Here is a 26,052-nt window from a genome sequence, read left to right on the forward strand (position 1 = left end):
GTACCTGAACCCTCTTCGTAGGAGTCCCACCAGCCCCTGCAATACCTCCAATGCCCTGGCAATGGAACCCTGATCCTCTCCCCTCACTTGTCCAATCAGGCCAAGTGGAGGTCCTAATTAGTGTAGTGGTGAGTACAGGGAGATATGGCACTGCGGGGGAGAACTGGTCAGGTAAGGGGAATATAGCCCAGACAGCTAATGGCTGTGCCATGTTCCAGTCCTCCCCTCACCAGTGGGTTTGATGGTTGCTATGTCAGCTGGCCCTTGGGTCTCCAGAAACTACTTCTAAATGCCAGACCAGTATAAAATCAAACCTCCATCATCCCCAATCTAATCATCAATGAGACAGCTGATCAGACATGTACAACAGAGATCTGGGTGGGCAAACAGGAAGGAATTAGGGAGGATGAATGAAGGAAGAATGTTGTGAGTTTATAATGCTTAGTAAAAATCTAGGATAGAGTTAGGGTTCCTTGGAAAAATCCTCTTCAGAAAGATTTCATGACCAAAAAAGTTTGGGAACCGCTGATATAGAAGCACAAAATTATAATACAGAAGCATCAAGCTATCATCAGGAAAATATCATGACACATCGAGAGCTTGAGTAATAGATAAAAAATAAAACAATGAGGAGTTACAGAATTTAACAGGTTTCAGTGTTTGGTTTTTACATCTGAGGTAGGAATTAGGGTGTTGAAGGAAAGGAGGCAAAGGTTTCTATATTCCAAAATATAAAACTATAATTTATAAGGATAACTCTTACACTTTCAATACCACCAACCATAGTATCCTTCAGAAGCAGCTGGCTGAGATAGGATTCAGGGGCCTGGGCCTGCATGGTTCCATTCCTATTTGGAGAGCCATCTTCAGAAGGTGATGCTTCAGGAATATTGTTCAACTCTGTGGATTCTCCAGCATGGACAACATCTGTTCCTCACTTATTTAACAGCTACATGAAACCACTGATTCCGGTCATCCAGAGTTTTGGAGTGTGCTGCCATCAGTGCTGATGACACACAGTTCTATTTCTTCTTTTCATCAACAGCAGGTGAGGCTCTGGATGTGCTAAGCCAAGTGTCTGGATAAAGTAATGGACTGAATGAGGGCGAACAACTGAAACTCAGTCCAGACAAGACTGAGATGCCTGTTGGTAGGTGATTCCTTTGACAAAATTGGGCACGGAGAGAGGGAGTAACTCAACATGTTCTAGCTGGGGTTGCACTCCCAGGGCCTTGGCTGAGGCCATTAACCATCATTCAGGAGCCTGACATGATTAGTCAGGTGCTTTTCTTTTAGTCTTTTCATTGCCATTTAATATTCTTTTCTGTTATATTAAATTATTTTTTAGTTCTTAATGTCCTTATCTATTGTATTTAATTGTTTTATACTGTGTTGGAAACTGCCGAGAGAGCTCTGATCACGGACTGTATAGAAAGGAAATAAATAATTATTCCTATTATTTTGTAAATAACCTCAACCAGAGATCCCAGAGAGCTGCTGCCAAGGGAAAATACTTGGTAGCTGTACAAATAGTCTGATTTGATACAAGGTTATATTTTATGGATGAAAACATCCAGTGTATATCCATAAAACATCCATAATACATCCACTGTACTATAGAGGATATTGTTTTGTAACGGGACTCAGGAGATCTGGGATCCAGCCCTCATTCAGCTATGAAGCTCACTGGGTGACTTTGTGCTAGTCACTAACCTATTTCACTGAGTTGTGCAAAAAGAAAAGATTTATGTAAGTTGCCTTCAGTTCCTTGCAGGAAAAAAGGCAGGATAGAAATATAAGAGTCACCCTACCCCCGCCCCCCCATAGAAGTCGAGGGGCTCCTCAGGGCACTGGATGTTACAAAGGTGCCGGGCCCTGACGGGTTACACCCAAGAGTTGGCAGGGGTTCTTGAGGAGTTTTGGGATAGACCGCACTGTATGACGGATTAAGGCATGGTTGACTGACCGAAAGCAGAAGGTAACCAATAGTGGGGAATCATCAGGATGGCAGTCAGTGACAAGCGGGGTCCCCCAGGGCTCTGTCCTGGAACCAATTCTGTTCAATCTTTTCATCAGTGACATGGAAGAAGGGGTGACCAGTCTGCTGATCAAATTTGTAGACCATACTAAAACTGGGGCAGTGGCCACAACCGAGGAGCAGGTACTCAAAATCCAAAAGGATCTGGACAGACTATGGAAGTGGGTGGGGGGAAACAGGATGGCATTCAATGTGGACAAGTGCAAGGTCTTGCACTTGGGGCATAGGAATGAGTGTCGTAAGTGCAGGTTAGGGGACAAGTGCCTGGAAAGCAGCACTTGTGAAAGGGATCTCCAGGTGCTGGTTGACTGCAGGCTAAACATGAGTCAGCAGTGTGATGGGGCAGTCAAGAGGGCAAATGCCACCCTTGGTTGCATAGTCAGAAGTGTGGCTTCCAGATTGAGAGAGGTATTACTACCACTCTATATGACTCTGGTGTGCCCACAACTGGAGTATCATGCTCGGTTCTGGGGCCCTCATTACAGAAAGGATATAGCCAGGTTAGAGTCAGTGCAGTATAGGGCCACAAGGTTGGTGGATGCTTTATAGGGGAAGTTGTATGAGGCAGGACTGAGGGAACTGGGTCTTTTCAGCCTGGAAAAGAGGAGACTCAGAGGGGATATGTTGGTGACATACAGGTATGTGAGAGGGTGTCATGTGGAGGTGGGTAGAGGCCTGTTCTCCCCTGCAGAGGGCAGGACACGCTCCAATGGAGTGAAGTTCAGGGAACCAAGATTCAATTTAGATGCCAGGGAGTACTTCCTGACAGTTAGGACCCCGAGGGTATAGAAAGGGCGTCCACGGGAGGTGATTGAGGTCCCATTGGTGAGGGTGTTCAGGGATAGGCTGGACATGCACATGGTGGGCATGTTGTGAGCGGAGCTGGCTGGAGCTGGGGGTCAGACTAGATGGCTTGGGAGGCCCCTTCTGACTCGCTCTATTTCTATGTTTCTATAACTATTAATAATTTATTCTTGCCTTTATTTTGTTGCATTAAACTTGAAATATTCATAACTGTTAATGCATTCATTCTAATATATTAACAGTAAGCATTATTTACATATTTGGAGGAAAATGAACTAATAGAATATGTCATCCACAGCACCAATTATCATTCTATTATCATTCTCTTTCAAATCTTCTACTCATTGTTGAAAATGCAATACAAATACCAATTTTACAATTGCACAATCTATCAGAAATATGCAATATCCAGAATAAGTATCTGGGTCAAATAGAGTATTTTTAATTTGTTCATTTGGTAAGTCTTAAAATGTTATGTAATACTTAAACAATAATTAATAGTTCTTAACAAGGGTGCTGTCAATCCAATGTTCTTTCTGAAGTGATAACATAATTAGCTTTCTTTCCAGATGACTATCTCACATGATAATAAGTCATCTATCTTGAACTTTTATGAAAGACTAACATTTGACACTGCAATTTTACAGAAATAATGGCCTGAGAAATAATGTACTGGAGTCAAGGCAGTTCTTGCCTTTTTATGCCAGTGTAAATAAGTACATAATTTGCCAGGATGTTGTGCATTGCACCAATTGTTTACATCTGCTCCAATATGCCAGGTTTAGCCTCCAGATATACCTGTGTACATGTCTATCAAGTTCTCTGACATCTACAGTTCTTTCCCAAACATGCACCTGTGTAAATGACAGCATCTCCCTTTGCCCTTAAATATGAGAACATGGGGTACAAACATAGACTGTAATTTCTACTGAACTGGTGTTTCCAACTTCGTTTTTCCAAGTAAGGAAACTTCCACTGGCAGGAATTCAGCAGGTGTAGCTTTCTATGTCACTGAAAGGCAATGCTGTAGAACAGTCATATCAACTGAATTTCTGCCTCACACACAGCTTTTAAATGCACAGAATATTAGGTAGAAAAAAGATTAATTGAAGGTTTGGAGGAGACTGCTTTCAAATAAAGGCTCCTGGATTGAGAGAGATATTACTGCCATTCTATATGGTTCTGGTACACCCACAACTGGAGTACTGTGTTCAGTTTTGGGCCCCTCATTACAGGAAGGATGTAGCCATCTTGGAATCGATGCAGTGTAGGGCCACAAGGATGGTGGTCGGATTGCATGGAAAGCCAAAGGAGGCGAGACTGAGGGAACTGGGTCTTTTCAGCCTAGAGAAGAGGAGACTCCAAGGGGATCTGTTGGTAACATATAGTACATGAGGGGGTGCCACATGGAGGTGGGTAGAGAAATGTTTTCCCCTGCAGAGGAGGGCAGGACACGTTCCAGTGGAGCAAAGCTCAGGGAACCAAGGTTCAATCTGGATGCCAGGAAGTACTTCCTGACAGGATCCCTAGGGTATGGAATGGGCTTCCACGGAAGGTGGTTGAAGCCCCATCGGAGAGGGTGTTCAAGGATAGGCTAGATATGTACATGGTAGGCATGTTGTGAGAGGAGCTGCTAGGAAGTGGGGGGGTCAGACTAGATGGTCCAGGAGATCCCTTCTGACTCACTGTTTCTATGCTCTTCAGAGGATGCAATGTCAAAGGCAATCACAAAGGCAAGCAGACATGGAAGACTTCCCAATTGCTAAAAGCATAGCTTTACTATGTGACTTCCTAGGCCAGATACTGTATCTTCCAGAAAATCTTATTTTGTTAGTATTTAATGTGCAGTTCGAAAGCATGAAAATGTAAGTAGATAAAAAGGTACCACTTCAGTGGGCAGGTAACAGTGTTTCATGCACTTCGGTGTTTAGTCATGCCGGCCACATGATCACAGAGACTGTCCGTGGACAAACACTGGTTCCCTCAGCTAGGAAACGGAGATGAGTACCGCCCCCTAGAGTCAGGCATGACTGGACTTAATGTCAAGGGGAAACCTTTACCTTTACCTTTACCTTTTTAATGTGCTAGATGTTGTCTATATTGCCTCCTTGGGAGAGCCAGGCAATAAAAGGAGTCAATCTCTTACACTTACAACCACATTGATTTAATAATCCCATTAAAATTAATGGGACTTAGTTCTTAACTTTGGTTAAATGGTTTCCAATGTGTTAGGACTGAGGTTATACTGTGAACAAGCCTCTTGCTGGATCCACAGAACTGCTATGCAGGGGTCAGACTAGATGGCCCGGGAGACCCTTCTGACTCACTCTGTTTTTATGTTTCTGTGTTTCATCATGTTGTCTCCATTTTGTTCGATGAAGTTGCCTTGGCTAAAGGCATGGGAAGATCATGTCCAAAAGTATGAAATGTGGAAATGAGTAAATGAGCAATTTGTGTAGGATTTACCAAATACCATAAATTGAACTGATATTTAAAAGTGAAGTTGCAGATACCGTTTCGGGCAAAACATCTGAGGCATTTCAAGGGAAGCATAAAGTGTTTTGCTAAGACTGGTACAATAAAAACAAAAGCTAAACAGCACTCAACTGTTGTAATTAACAACATCAGAGTGTTTAAAAAGATCAACCATGCAACGCATAGCACTACAAAGCCCATGTACAAAGAAGATTAGAAAATACTAAGACACAGGACTTATCTTTTGAAATATATAGAGATCAATTCAAAAATGCACAATTCTCTATATACATGTTTTTGGTGTCCTGTGTTTTTTGTCATGCAATCAAATTTTCACTTGCTTTATAATAAATAGCACCTCTGATATTGTTGATTACAACATTTGGGTATTATTTAGCATTTGTGGTCTTCTTTTGTTGCCCTCTTTATTGTTTTGCTAGTGAGAATAGTGACATTTCTTAGCCAGGGGAGCAGGGAAGAGCAGCAGCCCAAGTATGAACTAAATAACAGGTGAAATCTCAAATGTTTCCAGAAGGAGAGTTTACCTCACAAAGAGGCTTCATTCATTGTCTGTCTCAGCATCAGCAGTCATCTCAGGCTACTGCTAGCATAGAAATTAAATATGCACATGCACAAAGACACTCTCCACTAGCATCATAGGCTTTAATTCCAGGCATCTTGGAAAAGGTTTCTGTACATTCAGTGCTGCCTGTCCCAACTTTGCTGAGCTGTGTTTGCTTAAGTTGCAATGCTAAAGTAAATTTGTTTAAAGACTCTACTGTCAAAACATTACTATATGTGTTGTTTTAAAAGTCCCTTTGGGTTTGTTTTTAGGTATTTTTCTTTTTTTTTAAAACTATATGTGTAATATGGGATTGTTAATTTATTCCACCTAATTCTATGAAGAAATAATTTGAAAGCTTAACTTGGAAAGCTTTAAATAATAAAATGATGCATTTATTTAGTGCTTTAGGATACTTTCAAATTGCTCAGCAATTCTTGCAAAAGTATTAAGTAGTTTATTATTATTATCCTCCATTTGCAAATAAGGGGCTTCACTGCAAGATTTTCAGTTGAGGAAATTACTATCTCATTAAGGAAGAACAATGTTCCCTGCCATTTGTTGATGTGACAGATATGATAAGGAACATTTTCCTTTGCAAATTTACCAAGAGATCACAATTAGCGCACTGACTTTGTGAGCAAATCTGCCTGCCTGTTTAAAGCAGAAAGCTGCTTTGAGACAATCTACTCGTAAGAACTGTAGCCTTCACAGTTGCATGTGGAGCTTATGAGGTTTTTCTCTCTTTATGTGTGAACAATAAACATGAACATCCAGAGAAAGGTTCAGCGTGTTGTGTTATGGGTATTCCATGTTTCCTTTGAGTTCTACAATGCCAAAAAATCACAGCTGGCAATAATTAAGTTTACAGCCAAGTGTAATGTATGTGTTACTTAGACGGCTGGCGATGGCAGATTTGCTTATCTGCTAAAATTGACAAATGGAGTCTATGCAACTGGCACATCATGCAAGCAGCCCATATTACTATACCTAACTGGTAATTAATACCATTCACATAGAACAATAATGCTACATGGGACATTGTACTTCAAATCCCTGCTTAATGCTATGCCATAGCACTGCTCTTCCAATATATCTCACTTCTCTCTGGTTTACTTTTAGATAGCTTCTGAAACAAAAATCCCATGTAATAGCTGCACCATGAGCAAAAGAAAGGGAGTGAGGCATAGGTATTTAATTTTAAGTATGCTTTGAATATATGGGATAGGAAGCATTTAAACTTTGAGTTTTATAAGTTACTCAATTATATCATATAACCATAGTCAGCTATAAGCTATGTATAAGATCTTTGGTTGGCAGAGAGAAGCTCTATTTAATATTGCAGTGTTAGTTTGTGTCTCTTGTAAATTAGTAAAAAGCCCTGTGACTTTTTAAAGTATGTGCTTTACATAATAATGAGTATTCCTTTTCCTATATTTTCATTATACTCTTGATCTCCATCATACTGTCACCCATGTAGAGGGGACCTTGAGGAGTGGGTTGCAGAGCTTGGAGAAACAGACATTCCATTATTAGCTATGATGAATATATTGATAGTACATCAAATTTGATTTTCTAATCTTAAATATATAACTGCTGTTTCTTTTCTTTCCTTTTGAACAACTTGAGTGTCTCAGAACCTTCTGAAAACATCTTCTGGTGATTCATTTAGGAAGAAATACAACTTTGCCAAAGGTGAAAAACAAAAACTAAACAGAGCATGGTTTGCACATTGCAGAGATTGGCTCTGGCATACAAAATAATTGTTGTATGCTGCTCTGAATCTGCAGTATAAAATGGTGAACAACATCACTCCACCTCCATATATAATGTGCTAGCAGTCCTTGACCTATTCCTTCTCTTACGCGTACTGCAATCCAATGCATGTCATCTCAAAGGTTTAAAAAAAAAAAAAACCTTTGAATTTAAAGGGACTATCTCCTGGATAAGTAGATACGGTATTGTCACATTAGTTGGCTAAAATGAAAGACACTGTAAAGTGCTTTATTCATGGCAGAGGGTGGACTAGATGACAATTTTATTGTTCTGTGTGGAGGGTACAGGCTGCTAGCTGATACATGTAATATGCAGTGGAAGTTGTATGGATTCCATCTGTCTGTTCCAATGAACAGGTAAATCTGTTCCACTTAGGTCCACCACTTTGTTGCTACCAGCTATCTAGGTTCCAAAGTAATGGCGAAGCTGAAGCTGAAACTAACTGCAGCATCGGGTACCACTCCAAATGGATGCTGCCCTAACTACTGTTCAGTTGCTGACATTTTCAAGCATGAGTGAATGTGGATAGCTGTTAGCACAGCATGTTAAACCCTCTGAACTGAACCCAGTATCTGCTCTTGACCCTCCAACCCTTGGTTGCATATCCAGAAGCGTGGCTTCTAGATCAATAGAGGTATTATTGCCACTCTATACAACTCTGGTGTGCCCACAACTGGAGTATTGTGTACAGTTTTGGGCCCCTCATTACAGGAAGGATATAGCCAGGTTAGGGTCAGTGCAGCGTAGGGCCAAAAGGATGGTGGCCAGATTGCAGGGAAAGCTGTATGAGGCAAGACTGAGGGGACTGGATCTTTTCAGCCTGGAGAAGAGGAGACTCTGAGGCGATCTGTTGGTAACATATAGGTACATGAGGGGGTGCCACATGGAGTGCGTAGAGACATGTTTTCTCCTGCAGAGGAGGGCAGGACATGTTCCAATGGAGCAAAGCTCAGGGAACCAAAATTTAGGGTGGATGCCAGGAAGTACTTCCTGACAGTTAGGATCCCCAGGATATGGAATGGGCTTCCACAGAAGGTGGTTGAAGCCCCATCGGAGAGCGTGTTCAAGAATAGGCTAGATATGCACATGGTAGGCATGTCATTAGCGGAGCCAGCTGGAGCTTTGGCTCAGACTAGATGACCCTGGAGACCCGCTCACTTTCCATGTTTCTATTTTTCTAAATTCTATTCCCTTCCCCCCTAAGAGACTCTGAGATCACTGGTATACACACACCTGAAGATGTGAACTGATTATGCAGCACTTTCTTGGTAAAGTGCACTGCTATCTTTAATTTTTGGGAAAGGGCATGTAAACTCATTTGATAAGTGGCATATTCATTCCCTTCTGTTACATCCTGAAACACTGGTGCTTTTGTATTTCTGTAGCATCAGAATCAAAAGGATGTCAAACTCTATTGAATTAGAGTGCAAAACTCTTCAGCCAGCTGATGCCCACAGGATTCACCCATTAGAGGTGGACAGAAGAGAGATCCTCAGATGCTTTGGACTTCAACGCCTATAAGCCTTGACCAGCATGGCTTATGATGACGAACTGAAGTTCACAATATTTGGAATTCCAACTTTTGCCCATCCATACTTAAGATTACGTTTATTGATCCTACCTGAAAAGGCACATTTGAAAATTTAATTCTCACAAGAAGGAAAAAAAGATAAGATATAAATGCAATGCAATAATAAGTTGTCCTCTAATGCTAGCATACTGTCTATTATTAATCATTTATAGCCTTTCTTTATTCCATTGTTCTCTGTACTTGACTCCCACACTCAGGAGAGGTCAGTGGCCAGTTTGAGCAATAGGACACAGCAGAAGCAGAGCCAGGACAACAGCAGAGGTAGAGCAGTCAGCAACCCATACCCCAAAAAGAGAAAACTGAGACATAAAACATGCTAAAGGAGTGGGGAAATCACACAGCTACATGAAAGTACTTCCTTTGGACATTTTTCTGTTCCAGCAACAATTTCCAGAGAGAATCAAGTGATCTTGAAATGATGAGTTGGAGGGAAGAATCTATACAGCCTTAATAACCATGGTAATAACAATTAAGAAGTGATATTTTCAAAGCCACACAAAACACAGGAGCAAATTCTGAAACCACCCATGCCTTTGTATACCTGTCACAAAAAATCCACTAGAGCAGGCTTATTCAAAAGGAGCATGCTACAAAATTCCAGATTATGTATATTTTATTGAAGAAAAGATTGACTTGCTCAAGTTATTGCATACCTTTGCATGGGATAATAAACATTATTACAAATATATCCTTTGTAAAGCCAATCTTTGCAAAAACATATAGACTCCCCCGTCACATACACAAACACATACACAGCCCTCTCTCATCATTCACACATACACAGACACCTTGAGCCATATACACATATGCATCACAAATGATAATAATAATTAAAATAAGACAGGAATTCTCAGATGCACACAAAAATAGCCTTTGGAACACACATAATCAAACTTCAGACACACGCATATGAGCTTACATCTTAATCTCACTTCCCCATGCAACACTGCCCCAAGGCATCCATGGGGCCCGAATGCCTGCAATGAGAAGGCCTTTGCTTGCACAGCTGCATGTGTGTAGATTTCCACACAGTTCAAAAAACTGCAATTAAAATTCTGAATCCTATGGAAACCTACATGCCAAGGACCCCCATGACTGCAAGTGTTCATGCTGCATGTGTGGATGCCTTCGGACACAGCTATACAGTGATGTGATGTCAGGAGAGGGGCCTACTTTGCTCTCTTGATGAGTGTTAGCAGTTGTCAAAATGCCTGAATAAGGCTACTGTGCACAAAAAATATCCATGCAAAATATGGAAATAAAAGAACAAATTTTCAACCAGTATGAATAATTATAAACTACACAAAATGCAAAAATTGTCATCTAAAATTGAAGAAGAACCTGGATTGAAGAAAACTATGTTTTAAAGTGCAAAATCTAGATGAAAGAAAACCAAGAAGGGATTTCAGGGTGTGATTTTACACATGAACTTGTTCTACTGTTGAATAATTCTAAATCTGAATTTCATTTCTGAAAAATTTCCAGAACCTAATAGTTTTGTTAACTATATATTCCATGTGTGTCAAAATTTGGCATTTTTGCCTTGTGTGTTTGATTATCCAAAGATCCTTGGTTTTCCACATTTTCAGTTCTAAAGTTTTAATTAATTAAAAATACAGGCTAATTAAAAATAGCCTAATTAGAAATATGCAAGCCTGGAATGCTATAATTTTGACAGAGTCCACAGATCTAGAATATACCCAGTTATTACATTTACAAAGTTCAGCAAACAGAGTTTAAAGTTCAAAGTGACATGCCCAGCTACCTCAGACCAAAAATCTTTCACATGTGCCTCCACATTTCACATTTACTGTAGATTCACTGTGCTAATTATTTTATGAAGCATCTACATGATATTGCCTATATGATACTGTCATCAAATTGTTGTACCTCTGGGTTTTCCGTATTTCTTACAGTCTTTTGAAGATGGCAGATAACCCAACCTTAAAAAATAGGCATTCAGCAATAGAGACACCTCTGCAGTAATGGATCTCCTTAGTGTTACTCTTCTATCTTTTTAAACAAATATATCTCTGATGTGTGACATACCAGGCATCTGAGCCTAACTTCACACATCTCTACCTGCATCCCTTCTTTGCTGTTGGCACCATTGTACTTGGTTCTAACATGCAATGCACAGGATTATTCGGAGTCCCAGCTTCAGCCTTGGATGCTTCCTCCTTGGCCACTGCTGGAACTCTGAACCTCAGTCTTCCTTCAGAGCCACCATGGAAAGAACAATCAAAGAGTCACTTCAAAGATGGGCTTTCGCGAGACAAAGGGAGACATGCAGGAGAAGAGACAAATGTTGGCAGCATATGCAGCACCTTAGCAGCATCTTGTAACTTCCCTCCTGCTCCAAAACAAGCACTTAGCCAAAATCAGCTGTCTGGGTGTTTAACTTGGTGGTTGGAGTGAAGAGGCAATCTTTTGCCTCAGTGAACCTTCTGCCATGTATATGATGCCCATAATTTTGGAGGGTTATGAGCAGTCTAATTTGATTGTGCCCTTAAGTGATCTTTTAATTTCCACTTCTTATTAAAAATTAAAATATCTGTGCAATAGTAATTAATGTGTACTTTAGTGCAAATTTTTAAAAGACTGCTTTTCTGGTAAGCATCATTTTATCCCTGCATTATTTGTTCTATTTTGAATTTTTCTTTCTCCTACTACTTTTTAACACTGAAGTAATGTTGAAGTAGTACGGATATTTTAAAAAGCACTCTAGTAGAAATGTCTAAAAGATTTATTTATTTATTTATTTTTGAAAAAAAATAGCGTGCTAAAGTGAATTGTCCCTTCCCAAACCATATGGCTTATGACATGCCCACTAAATATGGACAGAGAATAGAAGAATATATGCAAACACAAAGAGTTTCCTTAAGAAGTGTGGAAAGTCAATTGCCATTCCACGTGCAGCAGAAAAGCAATGATTAAGTAAGGAGGGGAAACAAGTTGGGAAGCACCCTAAGAGTTTTACAATTTGTAACAAATATCTTTAAGTAGTCTTCATTCTTCTTACACTAAGCCCCTTTATGAACATTTGCTTCTTAGCTCTGGCGCAATCATTTATGTAGCAAAAATGCCTTAGACCATATCAAGGAGTCAAATGGACCTAGATTCTCTGGGTTTATGCTTGTTGCACCAGCTTTACAGAAATCTCATTAAGAGAAGGCGAGATGAGGATGTCGTTTAGTTGGAAAGGAAAAGGTTGATCCAGATTCCCTCAGTGGGAAGCATTCTGATGTCAGAGTTGTTGTTGCTTCAGATAACATTTGAACATGTTATTAGTATCCAAAACCTTAATTTGGAAACCACATACACCCCCCTAAGAAACCTAAGTGCATCTCTCTCTCCCTACAGCATTGTTGAGGTCTCAGGACACTCCAAAAATACTAGTATTGCAAAAAAAGGGAGATGCCTCTCTCTCTCTCTCCCTCCTACAGGTCATTCAGCCACCCTTTATAAAGCTGCTGCAAAAATTGTAGGAAACCCATTTGAAGATTAACATTCCAAAGGAAGGGGGACCCAGAGGAAACAACAAACACACACAAAGGATCAAGTCCCGTTGCAGCCACTACGAAAGGAGCACCATGTTCCAGGTTACTCAGTACAGTTTCCTGAAATTCATACTGCTTGCAATGTATGATTGGAAGGCAGTTACTGCTTTTTCTAATGATTCGCCACTGCTCAACCCCAGCTGGGGAAATACAGATAGCCTGCTGCATTTGTACACATCCACAGCAAGAAACAGCTTCCACCTCCAAATTAACTCCAATGGACATGTGGATGGAAGTCCTTCCCAAACAATTTACAGTAAGTACCATGGCAATAAGGGTGGGGAGAATATAATACAAAGTTTATGAACTGTGTGAAGAAACTGTATAAGGAACATTTCCCCATGAAATGTGCTAAGGTTCTGAATAGGCAAAATCGACAATATGTACTGGAATTTGTTGCCACCAGATATGGTGATTTCAGAGTCTGTGTTAGACTCTGGTGCAGAAAAACGGTAGGCTCTTGTTAAAGGCTTGTTAAAAGTTAAAGTCTTTAACAAAAGTTGACCAAAGTCCTTTTCAACAGATACGTGAAAAGTTCTTCTGAACTGGCAGATGGGGATAGAGAGGGAAAAAGTGTTAAACCTATTTCTGGATGCCTACCAACAGCTGTGATAGTGAAATGACACTTCCCTATTCAGAGGAGGAGACCTCTGAATACTAAAAGCCAAGAACAAACAGAGAAGGCTATTGTCTCCATTTCTTGCTTGTTATTTCTTAAACATTTTATTATTATACATGTAGCAGTTGGATGACAAAGAGTGAGCAGCCTAAGAGCTGATCTGTTCTTTTGTTGCTGTCCTGTAACAAGGAAGGATTTGAACCCTAATGGATAATACTAATGGAATAATCCAACCAAAGTCCCATTATCCTTGACTGGGACATATCCTAAATGTCACATATATGCTGACTCACAACACAGTAATATGATCTACATTATTGTGTATCTCATGTATATCTCACTTTGCTGCAATGTAAGGAAACTCAAAAATTGAAAAGATATTTCACCTCAAAATTTCAGGGAAATTAGAAACTGTTTTTCATAAATGGCAACCATTTATTTGTATGGAAGAAAGTCAAGGACTACATGCTTATGCACTCAGAAGAGATGAATACTAACCTTATCTGTTTTCAAAGTACAAATCTGGTCATTCCATGGCAAGACTGGATTTGGGGACTAGGCAATTGGAAGTAGGAGATGGAGAAGCTTATTCCGGCTGCTAAAGCAATAGCAAGAATAGATTGTGGTAATGACCATGAACTTAAAAAAGCCCAAAAGACCACTTACAGAAGCATACTGCCAACATAAAAGTTAAAGAAGATTCCTGAAGAAATTCACATAAGAAATTCCACATGAAGAACAGAGTATTTATTTATTTATTCATTTATTAATTAAAACATTTCTATGCCGCCCCATTCGCCGAAGCCTCGGGGCGGCTCACAACATAAAGTTAAAATACAAAAAATAACAATATAAAATAAGTAACAATATAAAATGAGTCGCCCTGGCCAGATAAAATAAGCAAATACTATTAACAATTAAAATGACGTTTGAATAAAAAGGTCTTCACCTGGTGCCGAAAAACAAATAACGACGGCGCCAGGTGGACCTCTCTGGGGAGCGCATTCCATAGATTGGGCGCCACCACAGAGAAAGCCCTCCTCTGAGTACCTACCCTCCTAATTTCTTTCACGGAGGGGTCCCGGAGAAGGGCCTCTCCTGCAGATCTCAAGGGGCAGGCGGGCATATATGGATGTAAGCGCTCCTTCAGGTAACCAGGACCCAAGCCATTTAGGGCTTTATAGGTCATCACCAACACCTTGAATTGGGCCCGGACTTCAATGGGAAGCCAGTGAAGCTGACGGAGGACTGGAGTCATGTGAACATAACGCCCAGTCCCCGTCAGCAGCCTGGCAGCTCTATTCTGAACCAATTGAAGTATCCGGACCGTCTTCAAGGATAGCCCCACGTAGAGCACGTTACAGAAGTCAAGGTGGGAAGTCACCAGCGCGTGTGTCACTGTCGCCAGGCAGTCGTACTCCAGGTAGGGGCGCAGCTGATGAATCAGCCGAAGCTGAAGGAAAGCGCTCCTCACCGCTGCTGTCACCTGAGCTTCCAATGAAAGTAGTGTTATTGAAGTCAATTGACCTTGAGACTAAAGAACTGAGGACAGAAGCCAAAGGTAATTCTTTGAGAAGAAAACCAAAAGACATTTCCTATAGCAAAAGGAAGGAATTAGCCTACATGAATGACTGAAGATACTCTCTCACAGTTGCTAAGGATGGGCAAGAAGCAAAAGGTGATAGAAATAAGGTCAGAATACTGAATGCAACTTTTCAGCAGTAATCACTTAGAGACAAAAAGTACCATTAGAATGATCAGTGCAAAGAAATAAAAGATTTTGCTTTGTGCTTGGTGGCAGCCCCATCAGTGCCCTCACTGGACAATAATGGAATAAAAGATGTCATCTCCCCCTTTGAGATTATGGGTCATTTTGCCAATCAAACTCTCCAAATGGCTCAGTCCCTCAGGCCTGAAATACATCCAACACTGTGGATACAGGATCCAGTCTTCAATATTCTCCTTTTGGAAGGTTCTCCTCCTTGGCCGGTCCATTCTTGCCTGCATTGCTGCATACAGGGCAGTCATCAAAGGAAACACCCAAACTCTATGACCCCAATCGTCCAATTGGGTTGAAGGAGTTCAGTTCCCTAGGGCTTGGTGAACTCTATCCTAGAGTAATAATGGAGTTGGCAGAAGAACTCTCAGAACCTTCATCTCAGAAAGCTTTCTCACTGTCAGAGAAATACAACAGGGGAACCAGCTGCCTAGAGAGGAGGTGGGCTCTCCCTCACTAGTGACATTCAAAAAGAACCTGGACAGCCATCTGAGTGGGATGGTGTAACGTGGTGTCCTGCAACAGCAGGGGGTTGGACCTGATGGCCTTCATGGCCCCTTCCAAATCTACTATCCACTGTCTTAATAGTGGAGAAGTCATGGAGGACAGAGGAAGTGCCAGATGACTGGAGAAGGACTAATGTTGTCCCCATCTTCAAGAAAAGAAAAGAAGAACAACCTGGGAATGATTGATGACAGTCAGTCTGTCACCAATCCCTGGGAAAATTCTGCAGCAGATTATGAAGCAGTCAGTCTGCAAACACCTTGAAATGAAATGAATGCAGTGATTACTGGAACCCAAGAGGGATTAGTCAAGAATGAGTGCAGACATAATATACCTTGATTTTAGCAAAGCTTTTGATGAAGTGCCTAACAATATCCTGATTAGCAAACTAGCTAAAAGTGGGCTAGAGGAAACAACCATCAGGTGGCTCCATAGTTGGCTACAGAATGGGACTCATAAGCATGCTCATCCATGGTGCCTTCTAAAACTGGGGCTCAGTGCTCTCCATCATTTCTATTAATGATTTGGATGAGGAAGTGCGGGGAACACTTGTCCAATTTGCTCTGCTTTGTTTAGCTACAAGAAGAGAAGCCTGAGAGGAGGCATAATAGTATTCTCCAAGTTCTATAAAGGTAGTCACACAGGGGAAGGCTAGGATCTCTTCTCATTCATCTCAGAGTGCAGGACATGGAATAACAGGCTCAAATTACAGGAAGCCAGGTTTCAGCTGAGCATGTGGAAGCAGGTCTGTGGTGGCAAACCATGCTTTAGAATCACAGAAGAATAGAGCTGGAAGGGGCCAGAGGACCATCAAGTGCAATCACTGGCTCAGTACAGGACTCAAAGTTAAACCATCCTTTACAGATGACAAATCAACTGCATCTTCAATGCCTCCAGTGTGGGAGAGCCCGGAACCTCCCTTGCTGATTGGATCCATTGCAGTACTTCTCTAACAGTCGGGAAATTTTTCCTGATTTCTAGCCGGAATAACTTCCTGTAACTTGAGCCCATTATTCCGTGTCCTGCACTCTGGGTTGATCAAGAAGCAATCCTGTCCTTTTTCTTTGTGACAACCCTTCAAGTACTTGTAGAGTGCTATGCTATCCTATCTCACCTCAGTCTTTGCTTCTCAAGGCTAAACTTTCCCAATTATTTCAATCTCTCCTCAGGTAGTAGAGGTACTAATTGGTTCAGAAGGAGTGCCCTGAATACTTTGAAACATGAGAATTTCTTACCCTGCAGCTGTCGTGTCTCCTGTTCCCTGAGCCTGGATCAGGCACCTTTTCCTGCTCCAGCATTCCTCCCTGGAGCAGAAGGCCTGATCAGCACCCCCGTCTTCAGTGCTGCACTTAGGTGCATGAGGCCTGTTTGTGCAACAGAAACTGTTTGATAGAAGCATCAGCCTAATTCAAAGGAGCTTCATTTGTCCCCATGGTACACCCCAGGATACCAAGTGGAGGGAAGGAGATGCTAGGAGGGAGAAGGAGGGGAAAGTGTTCACAATGAGCCTGATAGTTTCTCAGGCCCAAGGTAAAAAACAACGAACTGTGGTAACCCTGCAGGGTTGCTTATCATGAGTTGTGAAGCCAGCCAGTCTTAAGTTTGGCTGTCCTTGGAAGGTTTCCCTTGCATTAATTTGGAAGTAGCCTTAAAGACATCAATGCAAGACTTGCAATGCAGATGGAACTATGGCTATCCACATATAAAAAAAAATCTAAAAAAAATCACACTAAAAAAAATCTGGTTTTACCATTGAGCAGCTCTTACCATTTAAAAAATTCTTCTATGGTTTGTTGAAATTGCCTCGATGTTTAGCTGGAAACTTCCCTGCAGTATTTGGGTCTAGTCCTGCCCTCCAGATAAATTAAAAAATAGCTCTGTTCCAATTCTGCTTGTCAGCTCTTCACATGGACACTGTGAGGAGGAATGAGGTTCCCTTGTTTGATAGCCATTATCATAAGCCAGGTTTGGCCCACTGCTGCTGGCAAGCAGTCTCTACTGTACAAACAGGGCCCGTGCCCTGCGCCCTGAAACACAGTAGTGAAGTTGAGGAAAGGGATCGGGCACCCTTTTCTCCTGCTCCAAAGGGGATGCCAGCTCACTCTCATGCATGATGGTGCGTAATCAGCTGGGTAGTGCTGCTGAAATGAGCAGTGGTCATCAGCTGATTCCCCTACCCCTGCCGGAGAGGAAGCCTCTCAGGTGCTAGTGGGGGACAATGAGCTGGCTTGTGCCCTTGACAGGGATTCATTATTTGTACATCCTCATTTAGCTTGCTTTCTCAGCTGCAAAGAAAGCAGGAGCAGGGAAGAGGGAGCCTGGGCTAGGGTGGAATATGCAGAGAATTGCATATTCCCTGCCTAAGCCAAGTACTCCTATATGTACAAATAATATCTATTTATTTAAAGCTTTTATAGACCATCCATCTACTGGCATCTAAGGACAGTTTACAACAAGCAACAGATAAAATGGCAAATAAAATGGCACAGCATGCAGTAATTCAATACTATAAAATCCACATTAAAACTGATTAAACATTAAAATAATGGGAAAATAAAGGGGGCTTTGCCTGGCGCCAAAAATGAAAGAGCATTGGTACTAGGTGAGCCTTTCTTGAGACCATATTCCATAATTGGGGCGCCAACACAGAGAAGCCTCTCTCAGAGAGGGGTTTTAAAAGAGCAAAAAATAAAAGAGCATTGGTATTAGGTGAACCTCTCTTGGGAGTGTATTCCATAATTGGGGTGCCACCACAAAGAAGGCCCTCCTCTGAGGAACCACCCTCCTACTCTCTTTCAAGGAGGTCTCTTGAAGAAGGACCTGTGCCTCAGATCTCAAGGGGTGGGAAGGCATATAGTAAAGGAGGTGCTCCTTCAGGCATCCAGGACCCAAGCCATTTAGGGCTTTATAGGTCAGCTCCATCACCTTAAATTGGACCTGCTCTTCAACTGGCAGCCAGTGTAAGTAGTAAAGGACCGGCATTATATGTGAATACTTGCCGGTCCCCATTAACATCTTGGCAGCTCTATTCTGAACCAGTTGAAGTATCTGGATCATCTTCTAGGGCAGCCCCCCATAGAAAATGTTACAATAATCCTATAGGGCTGTCTCAACATGTCATTGGCCCAACCCATGAAAGGGGTCACACTCTGAACCTGGTTTTCTCGACGGGGCAGGAAGAGGGTAATCTGGAAGTGGGGAATCTGCCCTTAACTCCTTTGTCATGGTCAGATCACCTCCTTGTGAGGTTTGAGCTTGGAGCTGATCTCTCCCTCCAGAAGGGTGCAGACCTTATTAAAATGGTCCGCCGCCAGAGTCTTATGGATCTGGATGGATTCCTGAGGGCTCTGGGGGATTTCCCAGTGGATAAAGCTTGTGCTCCTGTTGATGTCCTGGTAGATTTGTGGAATGGGGAAATGACTAGGGCAATCAACATGATCGCTCCTAAGTGTCCTCTCCCGACTAGCGGAGCCCGCTCGTCACCATGGTATATGCCAGAGTTGCAGGCGATGAAGCAGACTGGGAGACGATTAGAGCTCAGGTGGAGAAAATCACAGGACAAATCTGACTGAACACACTTATGTGCTCACTATTGAGCCTATGCTGTGGCAGTGAGGGCGGCAAAGAGGCAATACTTCTTCACTTCCATTGCCTCCACAAAAACGAGATGCCACCTCAACTGCCTGTTGTGATGACTTTGCCCAGCACTTTAAGGAGAAAATCGCTCAGATTCGCCATAAGCTGGACTCCACAATTGATATGTTTCCAGAACTGGAGGTGTCTAGAGCGCCATCTGGTCCATCTCTGTTGGATGAGTTTAGTTCCTGCAGCCTGAGGAAGTGGACAAGAAGCTTGGGATGGTATGCCCAACCACCTCAACCCTTGCCCTTCTTGGTTACTTACAAGAGCAAGTCATGGGATTGGTCCCTGGGTCCAAGAGGTCATCAATGCCTCACTGAAGGAGGGCCAGGTCCCTGCCCCTTTAAAGGAGGCAGTGATCAGGCCCATCCTGAAGAAGGCATCCCTGACCCCAGAGGTAGCCACCAATTAGAGACCAGTGGCCAACATCCCGTTTTGGGGCAAGGTGTTGGAGCAGGTGGTGGCAGGACAACTCCAAGCACTCTTGGATGAAATGGATTATCTGGACCCATTTCAATCTGGCTTCAGACCCAGTTACAGTACTGAATCTGCCTTGGTCACCCTGTATGATGACCTATATAGGGAAGATATGGCACAGGGGGAGTGCGTCCCTTTCGGTTCTCCTGGACCTCTCAGCGGCTTTCAATACCATCGACCATGGTATCCTACTGGATAGGCTGGCCAGACTAGGAGTTCGGGGGCTCTGCTTGGCAGTGGTTCTGCTCCTATCTGGCTGGTTGATTCCAGAAGGTGGTGCTGGGGGACTATAACTCTGTGCCATGGCTGTTATGCCATGGAGTACCGCAGAGCTCTATTTTGTCCCCCATGCTTTTTAACATCTACATGAAACTGTTGGGAGTTTGGGCTGTGGAAAAAGAATCCCTAATCTGCCTCAATCATCCAATGCCAAGTACAAACACTCCAGACCCAGCCTCGAAGGGACAGGAAGCCCCGTGAGGGAGATTGAATATCAGAAAATTAGGGCCACATCCCCTCCCCTTCCCTCAAGGGGGGTTAGTGCAGCACCAGATACCTGAGCAGGCACATATAGGTGAGCGGCACATCCCCCACTTCTCCCACTCATGCCTCCATAATGCATTCCAGGTTGGAATTAAGTCATTGATTAAGATGGATGAGAGATGTTTTGTTCTGGACCAACATGGCATTCAACAACAGCAGCACTAAGCCTGAGGGCTGGCTTATATCACTACCTGGAACTTTCTGGTTGGAGGAGAAACCAGATACTAGCCATCTGCCCCCCCCCCTTCTGTAATGACGTGTTAAATCCCCAGTGCGGTATCTTCCCTTGCCCATAATCACCCCAATGAGGGCACCCATCAGGTCTTCAGGAACTCCCATAAACAATTAAAACTCAACTATAATAAAATACAATACAGGAACAACCCAGGCTAGGATGCTAGGATTAATGTGCTAGGATTAAAACAGAGCCCAGCTCCAGTGCAGGAGTGCCACTGGCTCTATATAAAACTATAACAATATATAAAAATTACCCAACCCGGCCTGCCACCCCCCCAGTGCAAACCAACAGAGTCCCAGGCCCAACCCAACTCTAAACGGCCCCAACAGCCAAGGATGTCCCTCCCACTCTCAACCGCTCTCACAGGCATCACATGGGGGGGGGCATGGGGAGTGCAGGACAGCAGGGGGAGGGGCCAGGCGCAGGCCTCATCCTTGTCGGCGGCAGCTTCACCCAAGGCCCTCGAGGCATGGCATGGGCAGGTGAGCAGCAGCAGTTCTGCGGGGGGGGGGGAGGCTGCAGCTGGGTTAGGGTCTGAGTGATGGGCCACCAGCTGACCATCTTTGGTTTGAGGTATTACATAATCTTCTAATATTTAACAACTTTATTTTTAGGTGCTGTGATGATCAAATCTGAAGGTGCAGGTTATGTAGTGATAAACGGTGTAAAAAGTGGACGATACCTGTGTATGGACATGAATGGGAATATCTTTGGATCAGTGAGTCCTTATCTCCTTATATCATTATATGGCATCTTTTCTCTGTGAAGCAAAACAGTTAATGACTTGTGCCAAGGCAGTTGAAGTTTGCTTCTACACCTGGGAAGGGCAGTACTCCAGTTCAGTTGTGCTTCCCAAGAAGCCATCATCCCTGCCCCTTTTGCTTTTGCCTGGTATAGCTTTGTTCAGCACCCTGAATTCCTATGTGATAAAAAAGACTGGTGTATGATGCCCCCAACCCCCACCTCTTATCACAATTTGCATGCCATAGTTGTGCAAGAGACAACATGGAGAGTCATGATGTTTGGTGGAAATGGTTCCAGTGCTGTTTTATTGCAGGAAAGTATCCATTTCATCAGTTCATTAGTGAGAATGAATGGGTGCCAACTGTGGATTGGCATTAGGCAAATTTGGCATTTTCAAATAATCAGTGCTTTTCAGATGATTATCACTAGCACATATGTGACAGAATACATATGTGTATTTGAAATATATGTGCGTCTCATTGTAAAATAGAAACTGAATATATCCCAACAAATGTGTAGCTGTTAGTAAGTCATGCTCAATTCACTGAGCTACTCAAATTAATTAGTGTGGCATTCCTCAACCTTGTGTTTCCCAGTTGTGTTAGATTACAACTTCCAGTTTCTTCTGCCATGCTTCCAGGGGAAAGTTACAGACATACATCATCAAATCTACATCAGAATATTTTCCAGTGTAAACTGAATAATTTCTGATGCAAAGTGATTTTTTCCAGTGCAAATAAGTATGCAATTTAGTTTAATTTGCATAGGAAAAATTTCTAACTCCACATTTTTCAGAAAACCACATAACTGATGAAGGATTGTGTAATTTGTCCACTTCAGTCTTGTGCAACACTGGTTTGACATAGTTGTGACGCCATTAATAACAGTTAATAGATGCAATCTTGCCTGGAATATGCAAACCCTCCTCCTGTCTCTATACATTCACTCATAATAAACATCCGCCAGTCTGATTGTGCCTGGACAAATGCTGCAAATAATCAAGGCATATTGTACCAGAGAATTGTAGGAATCTTGTTTTATATCTACCTCTTCCCTGAAAAATAAAGGGCACTATCTATCAAATGGTAACTCACTATATTGTGAATATAACCACTTGGTAGGTTGATCATGTGTACTGAGTACCAAAACAGTGTGCAGAAGTTCATCAATTTCCAGTTCCCCTAAATTTCTAATTTTCCTCCAACACATTTTGTTCTGAAGATGGATTTCTTTGTGCGGTATCAGGAATTTTGAGTTCATTTTTTTGTAAATAATTGAGGAATAACAGTTATCACTTGCAGAAAGAGTGCACATAGACTAAAATAAAAACATTTATTAGGACTGTGAGGAATGTTTTGAATTTGTTGAGATCACTGGATTCTTTTAGCATTCATGAAACATCTTACAAGTTACCACCTCTCAAAATTAGCATTGTAGATTATATTTCAAACACTGTCAAAATCCTAATTTCATGGTACATCACCTATTATGTGCAATACTATTGCACATCAGCTCTAAAATACTGTGGAATATAAAACATAGAAATCAAATTTAAGAAGTATCAAATAGCTGGAAAATACCCAGAGAACATTCAGCATCAAAATTTGCAATAGAGAATTGACAAGACTTTTCATCTCTGATTTTAATACTTGTCATGATTGATTGTGCTTCTTTGTTTTTCTTCAGCATTACTTCAGTTATGAGGACTGCACTTTCAAACACTGGACCCTGGAAAATGGTTATGATGTTTACCAGTCTCCCAAGTACCATTATCTAGTCAGCCTAGGAAAAGCCAAGCAACCTCTTTTTCCTGGTATGAATCTACCACTTTACTCTCAGTTTTTGACCAGACAAAATGAAATCCCTTTAGTTCAGTTCAACACACCAAAACCCCACAGACATACCCGAGATACCAACACTGATCCCTGTGATAGTATTATAGCAGCTGGAAGTGGTGCTAAAAACAACCCAAAGTCTCAACCATCCACATATCACAGTCCAGCCTATTCTAATAGTGAAGATGAAGACCCAAATGGTGCAACACTCAAAAGAAGATTTTTGAGTCCTCGGACTGATACCAGATCTTGAACTACATTGTGATATCAACTTGATTTCTGTCCTAACCAGGATATAACATGAGCAATTATTTCAAAGTATTGTTATCCTGAAAATTAACAGAATATTAAGCCATATTTTCATATTACCAGTTCAGAATAAGATATATTGTGGAACATTCAGTACAGAATGAATTATGGGCACATACAATTATGTAAAAGGAATTTTATATATTTGAGTTTACTCAAGTTTCCATGCTATGGCCATCTCTTGTAAAGCTGTACTACTAAAGTCTATGCCTGAATGGAACTGAAACAACTTCAGGTACAACTAAATATAAACTGGAGCCCCCCTGCCCCCTCCAAAAATGTAACACTGCCCAGTTCTTTTAGGAGAACCACATTGTTGATGACTGATGCTGTGAATGAGATATAAATCCAAACTACTTGATCCATATTGCTATGTATCTATTAGGAATTTGAAACATTGGAACAAACGTTGGTCTTAGTTTGTGACTTGGTAGATAGTATATTAATAATACCAGGAAATGGACCAAAACAAAATTGCTAAATATACTTCAGGTCCAATGCTTCTCTTGTGGCCTTATGAGCTCTGAATTTTATTTGCTGTGTCCTTAAACACAGCAATAAATGTAATGCACCAATATATGATACCAATAACTAGAAGTTATTCTAATATATCAACATGTAAATTCCCAACTTTAATCTGCATAATGAGCCAAGCTGCTTGATGAAGCTCACGTTTCATTTCATAATGAAAGTAAAAACTTGCATGTCTGAACACTTACACAAATTTTTAAGTTATGTTAGCATATCTCTTGTCCCTTCTTCCCTTTATATGGAAAAATCAACACAAAATACTTTACCTGTCATCAAAATGATACACCCACACAAGAGATGCAGCATACAATTTTCCATTGGAATGTTTCAACTCTTTCTCCTAATTAGGCCTTGCATAAATCTCTTCTTTAGGTCACTTGAAACTGCAAGTGGGAAAATAAGTCTACAAGATGTTGGAGATTTACCACCATATACCCATAACCTGTAGTGCCAGAGTTTCTTTGTTTTCTTGCACTAAACTGTTCAAGAGACTAGGCCATTAATAATGACATAGTAATTGATCAGTTATGTAATTACCCAGAAAATGTATACCATATTTGCACTATTCTTTGGATAAGAGTGACAATACATGAACCAACTTTGGAGGGTTGGATTTAAGATATGGTGTTTGTTTTCAGATAAGAGTGTGTGTATGTGTGTGTGTATGTGTGTGTGTACTTGCAGGCTAAGGTTCATTTCCATGAAAACTTACTTGAGATTAAGTGAACTCAGTGGGATCTACTTCTAAGGAAACATTGAATGTGTTTATACTCATTAATTGGTTTCTTGCCTTGTACGAAGTATCAGATTTTGTAATCAGATTTTAATATATTTCTGTTAGGGATGGTTATTCCACACAGTAATAAGCCTATAGAACCCTGATACAAACAGAAAATGTAGAATGACTTTCTCCATAGTATCATCATATATACTAACAGCAAGCCCAACTCTCCAAGTTCCTTTTCTTAATGTAGCAAATCTAACCTCACCCATGCACAAGAGCAACACATTGGCAGACTCAGAAAAACCTGTAGTGCCTAACCATATATTGGCAAACCCTGAAGTTTACAAAAGTAAGTTTAGGAGAAAAAAAACCACCACACATCCAAGACTGAGCATACTGAGTGGCCATGGAATACTGACTTACAGCAGGGGATGGGTGAGGAATAGACAGAGTGTCTGAAATCTTGAATGGGGAGTACTCCACTGTACAGTTCTTCTGTTGGAGGAACTACTTATGAAATATATAAACTAAAATGTGGGTGTCATATAATAAATTAAAAAAGAGGCCCTGAGCACCACCTTCTAATAGGAAACGTGGTCAGTGCATTATTATGTTGCTGTATTTATTTATTTATTTGAGTTATTTACCAATTTCCAAAGTATTTATGAGTATTTATGATCATGTATATCCTTCCTATCTTGCAAAAAACCCTGAAAGCATTAATAAATTTCATTTTTCTCAGGAAAAAAATGTGTCTCATTTTTCTCAGGGAAAAAAACAATGTATTGTGTTTTAAAAACATTTCTTTCCAAGGAAATCTAAAGCAGTAATTCAAACAATCATACAGTTGGAAGGGGTCTAGAAGGCCTTCATGTCCAACTTCCCGCTCAGGACAGGACTCAGGATTCCCATTCAGATTCTAACCAGGGTTGACCCTGATTAGCTCCAAGATTAGGCAAGATCAGACATTTCAGATTCTCAGGCTATATTACTCTGGCCATTCCCAAAACAGGATACTCTGGCCTGGAAGAAGGAAAAAGTGAGAGGGTCTATCCCCAATTACTCTTGGGAGGTCACTAGGAAAGCCCTTGAGCTCTGTATTATCCACATTTGGGAAGAGAGGGCAGCCCAGGGCCATAGAAGCACTCCAGAACAACCCTCATGATTCGGCTGCAAAGGGTCCTTTCCAACCCCAATCATTATTCTTTTAGGGTTTAAACCTTTTTAAAAGTTAAAATAGATATCAGTGGTAATTTGGCAAATGCATTGTGTTCATGCAGACAACTATCCATACCAAATTCCAACT

The 26,052-nt window shown here is 41.5% G+C and overlaps 2 protein-coding genes across 2 annotated transcripts in view; one reads left to right on the top strand and one right to left on the bottom strand.

The window, feature by feature from the left end:
* The window catches only part of TIGAR (TP53 induced glycolysis regulatory phosphatase), a 109,669-nt gene that overhangs the window by 30,932 nt on the left and 52,685 nt on the right, over positions 1-26,052 (bottom strand). The window lies entirely within an intron of this gene.
* FGF23 (fibroblast growth factor 23) lies at positions 12,684-24,551 on the top strand. The gene is made up of 3 exons (XM_044418020.1): positions 12,684-13,062; positions 21,218-21,321; positions 23,034-24,551. Exons 1-3 carry the CDS (start codon positions 12,840-12,842, stop codon positions 23,433-23,435), a joined length of 729 nt encoding a protein of 242 aa, XP_044273955.1. The 5' UTR covers positions 12,684-12,839; the 3' UTR covers positions 23,436-24,551.

This window comes from Varanus komodoensis, unplaced genomic scaffold (assembly GCF_004798865.1).
Source record: "Varanus komodoensis strain SLA01 unplaced genomic scaffold, ASM479886v1 scaffold9, whole genome shotgun sequence".
In the NCBI taxonomy this organism is placed as follows: domain Eukaryota; kingdom Metazoa; phylum Chordata; class Lepidosauria; order Squamata; family Varanidae; genus Varanus; species Varanus komodoensis.